The sequence below is a fragment of the Macaca fascicularis genome, chromosome 8, assembly GCF_037993035.2.
Source record: "Macaca fascicularis isolate 582-1 chromosome 8, T2T-MFA8v1.1".
Lineage (NCBI taxonomy): Eukaryota > Metazoa > Chordata > Mammalia > Primates > Cercopithecidae > Macaca > Macaca fascicularis.
Window position 1 is genome coordinate 20,045,396 of NC_088382.1, and position 12,509 is coordinate 20,057,904.

Consider the following 12,509-nt stretch of genomic DNA (forward strand, 5'->3'; position numbering starts at 1 on the left):
AATTTATGACTGCGTGGTTGGGCTGGGGGTTCGGGGCCGGGGAGCAGAGCCGGGATCCGCCGCCTCTTCTAGGCTCTCCCCGGGCCGAGCCTGGAGTCCCCTGAGCTGACGGTGGCGTCGCGGGTCCCCGTGGCCGCGCGAGTATACGTGTAGCTCCCGGCCGGCCGCGAAGCTCGCGGAACCGACTTCTCGCGAGGCTTCGGCGCCCCCCTCCACCCCCGCCCGTCCGTTCTCCGCCCCCTCCCAGCTCTGAAGTGGGCAGTCACAGCGATGGCTGCGCTGCGAAGGCTCCTGTGGCCGCCACCCCGGCTGCCGCCTCCACTCTGCGCTCACCAGCCCCTCCTTGGGCCGTGGGGGCGGCCTGCGGGGGCGGCCCCGGGCCTTCCTGGCCGGCCCTTCTCCTCCCGGGAGGATGAGGAGAGGGCTGTGGCGGAGGCGGCGTGGAGGCGGCGGCGGCGCTGGGGGGAGCTGAGCGTGGCGGCGGCGGCCGGCGGGGGGCTGGTCGGCCTGGTGTGCTACCAGCTATACGGGGACCCCAGGGCCGGCTCGACGGCGACCGGGCGGCCCTCGGAGAGCGCGGTCGCGGAGCCCGAGGACCCGCCCCGCGGCCGGGGGATGCTGCCCATCCCGGTGGCGGCTGCCAAGGAGACGGTGAGTGCGCGGGCGCGCGTCACACCTTAGCGAGGGCTGTGACCTTCGTGCCGGGTGCGCAGGACCCCGGAGACTGTGGGGACGGTGCGGGCGCTGTGGCCGCGGGTGGGGAACTTCCCGTGAGCGAGGCTGACACCTAGGCCGGACACCCTGGGATCCGGTCACCCACGTGTTGGGAAGACAGGTCATGCTGTCACTGATGCATCAGGACCTTAAAGGTGGCTGCAGCTACCAAGTATCATTACAAAACCAAAACCAACACCCCTCCCCCCTTACAAAAAAAGATTCAGAAATGAAGGCCATGACAGGCGAAAAGTGGACCGATGTAGGTGTGGGGAAAAGGAACACCTAGATTGCGCAGGGCGACAGCAAATGACCTAGGAGGTCTGTTGCATTAGGATGAGGTTCGAAGCAGTGGTCTGAGATCTCAAAAGCCACTGCATTAGCATATGGGAATTTGTTAGTCCCAAGAAAGGAAATGCTAAACCTGCATGCTAACCTCCTTATACCCAAGGAATGATGATGTTACCAGGTTGGAAAATAAAAAAAAAAAATTGTTCAAAAAGAGACATGTATTTCTCTCTTTTTCCCTCCCCGACTAAAGCCAGAATCCCATTAGTAGGTACAATAAAACACAAAATGGATAGGATAGCAAATGTAGGAGGCTGTGAATGACGCTAACTCCTTCAGAAGAAAGTCACATAAAAATGTTCAACTGTCATTATGTAGTTAATAATATAAGGTAAAGGTGTGTGAAAGGCAACAGTGAGTAAAGGAGCGTGATTTTTTTTTGTCACATCAGTATATTTAATAGTCATGTAAATGATTAGGAAAATTGTCTAGGGAGATTTTCCTTTCAAGACTCGAAGAGTGTGAAAGGCGTAGATGAAAATAATTTAGGAAACAGGGAGCTATGCTGTTTTTAACTTTAATGCAATTTATATAGCCTTTGTTCTTTTCGTAATACACAGTGGTGATCTGATGTAAGTTCATCGTTCCTTTGGTGGAGGTTGTCAGTACAATTAGGTTACAGAATCTGCTTTATGGACCATCAGCAGATCACAAGCACATAATGTAAAGTCCTTTTATACATGAATATTCAAAATACTAGGAAATACCCTCAAACCTCCACCCCCACCCCCTTCACACATACACATACTCTTTTGTGGCTTGGCAAGGAACATAGCGTTATTCGTGATGACAGAACTTTTAATTAACCATAGTTGAGCTGGGAACAGATCAGCAAGGTAGGGAATTCAAGTAGTATTTTCTTTTCTTTCTTAAAATTAATTTTACTTTTACAGTTGAGAGATGGTATCGCACAGTTTTTAAAAAGACCACGTTCGGAAAACTAGAACTTTGACTCCACCACTTGCTACTTGTGTCATTATGGAGAAATTACTTGACCTGTCAATGTCTGTTTCCTCACCTGTGAAATGAGGCTAATAGTCTCCTAGGGTGTTATGAGAGTTAAATGAGTTAACACAGTATATTTAAAACAATGGTACTACTAAAGAACGTTCAATACGTTTATTTTTTGGCTGGGCGCGGTGGCTCATGCCTGTAATCCCAGCACTTTGAGAGGTCGAGGCAGGTGGATCACCTGAGGTCAGGAGTTCGAGACAAGCCTGGCTAACATGGCGAAACCTCATCTCTACTAAAAATACAAAAATCAACCGGGCACGTGGTGGTGGGCGCTTGTAATCTCAGCTACTGGCGAGGCTGAGACAGGAGAATCCCTTGAACCTGGGAGGCGGAGGTTGCAGTGAGCCGAAATCACACCTCTGTTCTCCAGCCTGGGTGACAAGAGTGAAACTCCATCTCTCTCTCTCTCAATCTCCCTCTCTCTCTTTCTCTCTCTCTCTCTCTATATATATTTTTTATTCGTTTATTGTCTACTTTTGTGCACTTATGTTATTATTGCTTAGTGTTTATGAAAATTTCTGTTCATTGTTTTAGAAGTCAAATAATGCTAAAGTCCTGTGCCTTACCCTTCCCTAGCCTCTAGTCCTGCATTCTGATTGTCGTGTCTTTTGTATTTCCCTCTCCAAAAACTTTTATGATCTTCTCTTTATCTCTGGTACTTGAAATTTTCACAGTAATGAGCTTCGGTGTGGATATTTTTTCATTGATTGTGCTGGGTTCTTAAGAGGCCTTTCCATATGGAAATCCATGTCTAAAAAATTCTGTGTAATTTTCTTGTATTATTTCTTTAATGATTTTTCTCTTCTCCCTCTTTCTATTCTCTCTTTCTGGAACTGCTGTTTGTTTGAAGTTAAATTTCCTGACAGATCCTAATCTAATTCTAATCATTCTTATATTTCATTTTTTAAAAATCTTTTCGTCTGTTTGTTTTTATAGGAGATATCCTGGACTTTATCTTACAACCTTCCTACTGAATTTTTTTTATTTCTGCTATTCTACTTTTTTAATTCAAAGAACGATTTTGTGTTCTCTGATGTTCATGAGTTATAGCATTCTATTTTGCTTCATGGCTGCTATATTTTCTCTTTTTGCTGTAGGGATGTAAATTATATCTTCGTTTTGCCTTCTAAGGATATAAATTATAACTTCGTTTTGACTTCTAAGGATATAAATTATAACTTTGTTTGGCCTTCTCTGTGCATTGCTTTGTTTCTTCCAGGTTCCTTTTTATTTCTGTTTGATTCTATAAGCTCTTGCTTTCATTTTGGAGGTTTTCCTCACATATTTGTGGTTGGTACCCGTCTGTTACTTGAGAACCTCTCAGAAGGTCTCTGTGCATAACATGTCCTTTCGTTTGGTGATCTGGGCATTTTATTAATGTAGCATTGAAATGTCAGTATTTTATAGCTCTTTTTCTCTGATGCTGTTGAACTTCTACAAAAAATAGGAGAGATGGGAGGTGCAGTAGTCTTCTGGAAGCAGACACGTGTGCACATATATGTAAGAGCATGTATGTTGGTGAGTATCTAATGATACACTTAGGTATTGTTATCTCATCCTCTGCTTTTAGCCCCACTACTTACTCTGACTCCATAGCTCCATAGTTCCCAAGGCCTTGTCCATTTTGGGATTCTGTATAGCAAATATTAATACCTTACTTCCATTTGGTCTTCTCTGCAGAACTCAGGTAGTGCCTCTGTTCTCTTAAGTCAAGTATGACTCCTCCATCTCTTCAATTTTGTAAAAATTTTATAAATTCTCTTGAGTGTTTTAGTTTCCCCTCCTTTTCTCTATCTTAGCTCTTTTGTATTTTTACCTTTTTATACTCGTTTACTGTGAATTTAATGTGGTTAGGGGAAGAAGATGTTGGAAGAGAATCGTGAGGTCAGTCTGCCATTTTTCAGAAATATTATTTTAGTGGCATGTGCCTGTAGTCCCAGCTACTCAGTGGGGCTGAGATAGGAGGATCACGTGAGCCCAGGAATTCAAGGCTGCTGTGGCTATTTTTGTACCGTACCATTTCAGCCTAGGGGACAGAGCATGACTTGTCTCAAAAAAGAAGAAGAAATTTTATTTTAAACCTGTGCTGCCACTTCATTTATTATGATTATGATTATGATTATGATTATTTTGAGACATAGCATCGCCCCATCGCCCAAGCTGGAGTGCAGTGGCGTGATCTCGGTCACTGGAACTTCTGCCTCCCAGGTAGAAGCAGTTCTTCCACCTTAGCCTCCCGAGTAGCTAGGATTACAGGCGCCTGCCACCGTGACCAGCTAAGTTTTTTGTATTTTTAGTAGAGACAGGGTTTCACTGTGTTAGCCAAGCTGGTCTCAAACTCCTGACCTCAAGTTCTGCCTGCCTGAGCTTCCCAAAGTGCTGGGAATACAGTCGTGAGCCACTACACCCAGCCCATTTATTATTTTTGATTTTCCTGAAGTGATAGAAATGATTCATTTTGATGTTTAAAACTATAGCTAAGAACTTCTGATTTATAAAATCTCTTTTAAGTATAATATGCTGCTGAGCATAAGCCTGGCATGTAAATTAACCTGTATGTGTTATCAGACTAATTTAACTGATGGAAGTGACCAGCAGTAATTTACAGAAATACTGTTCTCTTATATGATAGCCTTTGAAGATTTTTATGTCAAAGACATTGGCTCTGAACTCGGAAGGCCTTCCCTGACTCCATAGATTTGTTGAAATATCTCTCTCTACTTTCAGATAATGACTTTTTTGTGATTATTTAGTCATTGTTTGTCTTCTTTACTTGTCTTAGCCCCTTAAGGAGAGGCACTGTGTTCATCTTTGTCACCTTTATATCTTCATTGCCTGGTAAGCGTCGTAGCCTGATAGGCACAATATCTATTTGTTGAATAAATAAGCTCATGCTAAATATTTGTATGGAACATACACTGAGAATTGAGTTTAATATTTTGTTCAGCTAAAACAGTTATTTTTAGCATTTGAATTGGGATGACTTCAGTAAAGGTCAAAATTCTAGGCTTTGGGAGATCAGGTCACGTGGCACTGTATTTATTTTAATTGTGCAAGTTTGGGTTGCCAAATTTTTTAGTGAACTATGGTTTTGACCTTTATATATATTATAAAGAGATGATTCTGATTAGAACCTCAAAGTTTTAGCCTTAAAGCACTATTTTTATTAGTGGGAAAAATTTTTGTTCTAGAACTGCCTTGTTTTTCAGGCCCAGAATAAAAAAATGATTAGATTGCTTAACATACTTCAGTGTTTTACTTAATTGTACAGAAGACATGATCTTATTTTATGATTTGTTCACCTTAAGAAGCTTCAAGCAACATATTTGAGTATTACTCTGGAGTGGAAAACTAGTTAGACAAATTTTGTATCTCTTTCATATCTATAATAATCGCAAATAGTCATACATTATTATGTTTCTTTATATCTTTTCCAGCCTCTTTTCTCAAGGCAGCATATCTTGAGATGTGAGGATATGCTTGCTTTTACCCAGAATATTGAAGAATTTGCCAGATGCATATAGGCATATGTTTTGTTGTGCTTCATTTTCTTGTGCTTCACAGATACTGCATTTTTTACAAGTTCAAGGTTTGGGGCAACACTGAATTAAGCAAATCTGTTGGCACCATTTTTCCAACATTATATGCTTACTTAATGTTTCTGTGTCACATTTTGATATTTCTTTTAATATTTCAAAGTTTTTCATTACTATTGTATATTATGGTAATCTGTGATCAGTTATGTTTGACCTTGCTGTTGTAATTGTACCATGCATCATGAACCACACCCATATAAGACAGCAAAGAGTAAATGTTATGTGTGGTTTAGTCCATGGACCAGCTGTTCCCTAGTCTCTTTCCCTCTCCTAGGGCCTCCTTGTTCCCTGAGTCACAAAAATACTGAATTTGGGTCAGTTACTAACCCTAGAATGGCCTCTAAGTGTTCAGGTGGAAGGAAGAGTTGCACATCTCTCACTTTAAATCAAAAGCTACAAAGGATTAAGCTTAATGAGGAAGGCATGTTGAAATACCACATAAGCCAAAAGACAGGTCTCTTGTGCAAAGAGTTAGCCAAGTTGTGAATGCAGCAGAAGAGTTTTTGAAGGAAATTAAAAGTGCTCTTTGTGAACACACAGATTATGAGAAGACAAAACAGCCTTACTGCTGAGATGGAGCAAGTTTTAGTAGTCTGTATAGAAGACCAAACCACAACATTCCCTTAAGACAGAGCTTAATCCAGAGTAAGGCCTTAACTATCATCAATTCTTTTAAAGTTGAGAAAAGTAAGGAAGCTGTAGCAGAAAAGTTGGAAGTTAGCAGAGATTGGTTCAGGAGGTTTAAGGAAAGAAGCTGTCTCCATAACATAAAAGTGCAAGGTGAAGTGGGAAATGGTGATGTACAAGGTGTAGCAGGTGATCCCGAAGATCTAGCTAGGATAATTGATGAAGGTGGTTACACTGAACAACGGATTTTCAATAGAGATGAAATAGCCTTTTATTGGAAGAAGATACCATCTAGGACTTTGATAGTTACAGAGAAGTCAATGTCTGGCTTCAAAACTTCAAAGGATAGGCTAGCCCTTTTGTTAGGTCTAATGCAGCTGGTGACTTGAAGTTGAAGGCAGTGCTCATTTACCATTCTGAAAACACTAGGGCCCTTAAGAATTATGCTAAATCTACTCTACCTGTGTTATGTAAGGGGAACAGCAAAGCCTAGATGACAACACATCTGTTTGTAGCATGGCTTACTGAATATTTTAAACTCACTATTGAGACCTACTGCTTAGAAAAAAACATTCATTTCAAAATATTACTGCTCATTGACAATGTACCGAGTCACCCAAGAGGTCTGATGGAGATTTACAAGGAGATGAATGTTTTTATGCCTGCTAACACAGCATCCATTCTGTAGTCCATGGATCAAGGACGAATTTTGACTTTTACATCTTATTATTTAAGAAATACATTTTATAAGGCTATGGCTGCCATAGATAGTGATTCCTCTGATGGATCTGGGCAAAGTGAATTGAAAACTTTCTGGAAAGGATATACCATTCTAGATGCCATTAAGAACATTTGTGATTCATGGGAGGAGGTAAAAATATCAACATTAGCAGGAGTTTGGAAAAGTTAATTCCAGCTTTCATGGATGACCTCAAGGTATTCAAGATTTCAGTGACAGAAGTAGCTGCAGAGGTGGTGAAATAGCAAGAAAACTGCAATTAGAAATGGAGCCTAAAGATAAGACTGAATTGCTGCAATTTCATGTTGAAACTTTAACAGACGAGGACTTGCCTCTGTGAATGAGCAAATTAAATGGTTTCTTGAGATGTAGTCTAATCCTGGTGAAGATGCTGTGAAAATTGTTGAAATGACAACAAAGATTTGGAATATTCTGTGAACTTTGTTATAGAGCAGTGGCAAGGTGATATAGTTTGGCTCTGTGTCTCACCCAAATCTTACCTTGAAGTATAATAACCCCCATATGTCATGGGAGGGACCCAGTGGGAGGTAATTGAACCATGGGGGCTGGTTTTTCCTATGCGGTTGTTGTGATAGTGAATAAGTCTCACAAGATCTGATGTTTTATAAAGGGGAGTTCCTCTGCATGTACTGTCTTGCCTACCACCATATAAGACATGACTTTGCTCCTCATTCACCTTTTGCCATGATTGTGAGGCCTCCCCAGCCATGTGGAACTGTGAGTCAATTAAACATCTTTCCTTTATAAATTACCCATTCTTGGGTATGTTTTTGTTAGCAGTGTAAGAATAGACCAATAGAATAAATGAGTACTGGTAAGAGTGGGGTGCTGCTGTAAAGATACCTGACAATGTGGAAGTGACTTTGGAACTGGGTAATAGGCAGAGGTTGGAACAGTTTGGAGAGCTTAGAAGAAAACAGGAAAATATGGGAAAGTTTGAAACTTCCTAGAGATTTGTTGAATGGCTTTGACCAAAATCCTGGATAGTGATGTAGACAGTAAAGTCCAGGGTGAGGTGATCTCTAATGGAGACGAGGAACTTGTTGGGAACTGGAGCAAAGGTGACTCTTGCTATGTTTTAGCAAAGAGACTAGTGGCATTTGGTCCCTGCCCTAGAGATCTGTGGAATTTTGAGCTTGAGAGAGAGAATTTAGGGTATCTGTTGGAAGAAATTTCTAAGCAGCAAATTGTTCAGGATGTGATTTGGGTGCTGTTAAAGGCATTCAGTTTTATGTATTCACAAATAAATGGTTTAGAATTGGAACTTATGTTTAAAAGGGAAGCGGAGCATAAAAGTTCAGAAAATTTGCAACCTGATGATGTGATAGAAAAGAAAAACCCATTTTCTCTGGAGAAATTCAAGCCAACTGCAGAAATTTGCATAAGTAAGGAACCAAATGTTAATGGCCAAGACAATGGAAAGAATGTCTCTAGGCAAGGTCAGAGATCTTCACAACATCCCCACCCATCACAGGCCTGGAAGCCTAGGAAGAAAAAATGGTTCTATGGGCTGGGACTAGGACCTTGCTGCTTTGTACATTCCTGAAACTTGGTACCCTGTGTCCCAGCCATGGCTAAAATGGGCCAATGTATAGTTCAGGCCATTGCTTCAGAAGGTGCAAACCCCAAGCCTTGGAGGCTTCCATGTGGTGTTGGACCTTTGGGTGCATAGAAGTAAGAATTGAGGTTTGGGAACCTCTGCCTGGACTTCAGAGGATGTATGGAAACGCCTGGATGTCCAGGTGGAAGTCTGCTGCAAGGACAGAGCCCTCATGGAGAACCTCTGCTAGGGTAGTGCAGCAGTGAAATGTGGGGTCAGAGCCCACACATGGAGTTCCCACTGGGGCACTGCCTAGTGGAGCTGTGACAAGAGGGCCACCATCCTCCAGACCCCAGAATGGTAAATCCACTGATAGCTTGCACCATGCACCTGGAAAAGTCACAGACACTCACCACCAGCCCATGAAAGCAGCCGGGAGTGGGGCTGTACCCTGCAAAGCCACAGGGGCAGAACTGCCCAAGGCTGTGGGAGCCTACCTCTTGGATCAGCGTGACCTGGATGTGAGACATGAAGTCAAAGGAGATCATTTTGGAGCTTTAAGATTTGACTGCCCTGTTGGATTTTGGACTGGCATGGGCCTGTAGCCCCTTTGTTTTGTCCAGTTTCTCCCATTTGGAATGGGTGTATTTACCCAATGTCTGTAGCCCCATTGTATCTAGGAAGTAACGAACTTGGTTTTGATTTTATAGGCTCATAGGCAGAAAGGACTTGCCTTGACTCAGATGAGATTTTGGACTGTGGACTTTTGAGTTAATGCTAAAATGAGTTAAGACTTCGGGGGACTGTTGGAAGGCATGATCAGTTTTGAAATGTGATTTGAGAGGTCCCAGAGGTGCAATAATGTGGTTTGGCTCTGTGTCCCACCCACATCTCACCTTGAATTGTAATAATCCCCATGTGTCATGGGAGGGACCCGGTGGGAGATAATTGAATCATGGGGGGGGGCCAGGTTTTTCCCATGCTGTTGTCATGATGGTGAATAAGTCTCACAAGATCTGCTGGTTTTATAAAGGAGAGTTCCTCTGCACATGCTCTCTTGACTGCTGCCATGTAAGACGTGACTTTGCTCCTCATTTGCCTTCTGACATGACTGTGAGACCTCCCCAGCCATGTGCAACTGTTAGTCAATTAAACCACTTTCCTTTATAAATTACTCACTCTCAGGTATGTGTTTATTAGCAGCATGAGAACATACTAATACACAAGGTTTGAGAGGATGGACTCCAGTTTTGGAGAAGTTCTATACCTGCTACAGAGAAATCTTTTTTTTTTTGAAAGGAAGAGTCTGTTGATGTGGCAGACTTCATTGTTGTCTTATTTGTAATCCCAGTACTTTGGGAGGCTGAGGCAGGCAGATCACAAGGTCAAGAGATGGAGACTATCCTGGCTAACATGGTGAAACCCTGTCTCTACTAAAAATACAAAAAATTAGCCAGGGGTGGTGGTGGGTGCCTGTAGTCCCAGCTACTCGGGAGGCTGAGGCAGGAGAATGGCGTGAACATGGGAGGCGGAGCTTGCTGTGAGCTGAGATTGTGCCACTGCACTCCAGCCTGGGTGACAGAGTGAGACTCTGTCTCAAAATAAATAAATAAATAAAAATGAAAATATATAAATAAGAAATTGACACAGCCACCTCAAATTTCAGCAACCACCATTCTGATCAGTTAGTAGCCATCAACATCAAGGCAAGACCCTTCAGTGTCAAAAAATTTTGATTTGCTGAAGGCTCAGATAATCATTAGCACTTTTCTAGCAATAAAGTATTTTTAAATTAAGATATGTACTGTTGTAGACATAATGCTGTTACATGCTTAATAGGCTAATTGTAGCATAAACACAACTTTTATTTGCCCTGGGAAACCAGAACATTTATGTGGCTCACTTTACTTAAATATTTGCTTTATTGTGGTGGTGTGGAACTGAACCTGCAGTATATGTATATACCTGTAAATGGAGAAAAGTCCCAGTTTTTTATAGTAAGGGAAGTTACATACACATGAAATTGAAGGTAAGCTAATTCTATGTGGAATAGCATTGTTGTATGAGAAGCTAAATAGCTGATCCCCTCTCTTAGTTTCTTTAATCACCTTGTCACAAGTCCACGAGAGTCTGGATGCCTTATAATGGCCTGACCATCTAATAGATTCATGTACAATGATTTGAGTAGAGATTACTTTTCAGTTCTATTAAATATTTGGGTTTAATGTGACTTCTTAATTGATTCTCACATATAGTCCTATTTATAGGGTTATACATACATAATTTGGGGCAGGACTATTTTATAACTACTAAGTAATATGTAGCTGCCCTCTTACAGACTGAATATGTAATTTATCTCTAGTAATTTTTGAGATATGAATGCTGTTTTCTACCCAAAGATTAAAGAAAACATTTGAGATCATTAAACAATGACATTAACCCTATAAAATAATTTTATATATTTATGGCACAGTGTAATATTTTGATATGTGTATATATTGTAGAGTGATTAAATCAAGCTAATTAAGGTATCCATCATCTTACATTGTTCCTTTTTTTTTTTTAGATGGAGTTTCGCTGTTGTTGCCCAGGCTGGAGTGCAATGGTGCTATCTCAGCTCACTGCATCTCTTGCCTCAGCCTCCTGAGTAGCTGCGGATTACAGGCATGCACCAGCACACCCAGCTATTTTTTGTATTTTTAGTAGAGACGGGTTTTTTCCATGTTGGTCAGGCTGGTCTCGAACTCCTGACCTCAGGTGATCCGCCTGCCTCGGCCTCCCAAAGTGTTGGGATTACAGGCGTGAGCCACCGTGCCTGGCCCCATTATTGTATTTTTAACCTTAAACTTTTTCAGTGTTTTTTTTTTTTTTTTTAATTATTATACTTTAAGTTCTAGGGTACATGTGCATAACGTGCATTTTTCAGTGTTTTGAGGAAGATTTTTTTCGTTACCCATGCTATAATGGATAAGTCTTGTATCTAAAAAGATTTTAATCCTTATTTAATGACCGAATTAATTAAAAATCCAGAAATAAATTACAGTTTTTCTAATTACTATAGTTCTTTCGAAATCTTGCTTTTACAAAATCATTTCATTCATGTAGATTTGCGTTGGACTTTATGGAGATCAGAAGATCATCTAAATACTCTAGCAGAAGGGGAAAATAATAGATGTCTGTTACCTTGTGTTACCTATGAGGATTAATGATTGGATACTGAGTCATAGTAGCTTTAGCGGTAATGGTGAATTTAGTAACTAATTACAGTTTCATGAAATAGCAAATGCAGAGATTATATGTTTTTATTTTCTTCCCCATAAACATATGAGAAAAAAAAATTCACTTTCTTTAGAGGCATCCTTAGACTTCAGTATTAGTGGCTTGTCAAATGCTTTAAGGTTTTTCTTATTTTTAGATAGTGGCATATGTAAAATTATATGTGGTAGTCCTACTGTATCTGCAGGTTAACTTTCTGTGATATCAATTACCAGCGACCAACCTCTGTCTGAAAATAATAAACAGAAAATTCTAGGGTTTTAGGGTCAGGGAAATGGAAGAATCAAGGGTGTTATTCAATAAGTTTTTGTCTTGGGCAACTGGGTGGATTTGCTGCAATTCACTGAGACTAGGCCCTCAGTAGAAAAAACAGGTTGGGAATGATGGGCATGGATGATAAGTTTGTAACTTGTACAATAGATCAAGGTATCTTTTGAACAGCTGAAGGTAAATTTCCATTTGGATGCATAGGTCAAAAGCTCAGGAGAGAAACCCTTACTATAGAAATAGATTTGGGAATCATCACGTATTAAAATCTAAGAGTGGATGACATTGTTCAGAATATGTAGAATGAGAAGAGAAAAGCATCTAAGGAGAGAACTCTGGTGAGCATCCATGACTTAAAGTACTGGCA

The 12,509-nt window shown here is 41.2% G+C and overlaps 1 protein-coding gene across 7 annotated transcripts in view; it reads left to right on the forward strand.

The window, feature by feature from the left end:
* The first annotated feature begins 260 nt into the window (after positions 1–260).
* The window catches only part of MICU3 (mitochondrial calcium uptake family member 3), a 93,977-nt gene continuing 81,728 nt past the window's right edge, over positions 261–12,509 (forward strand). For all 7 annotated transcript variants that reach the window (XR_012417096.1, XM_005562653.4, XM_005562656.4 and 4 more), the window contains exon 1: positions 261–651. Coding sequence is in view for 6 of the 7 variants with exons in the window: in XM_005562653.4 (XP_005562710.2) it covers positions 271–651 (381 nt within the window). In the remaining variant the exon portion in view is untranslated. The remainder of the gene's footprint in view (positions 652–12,509) is intronic.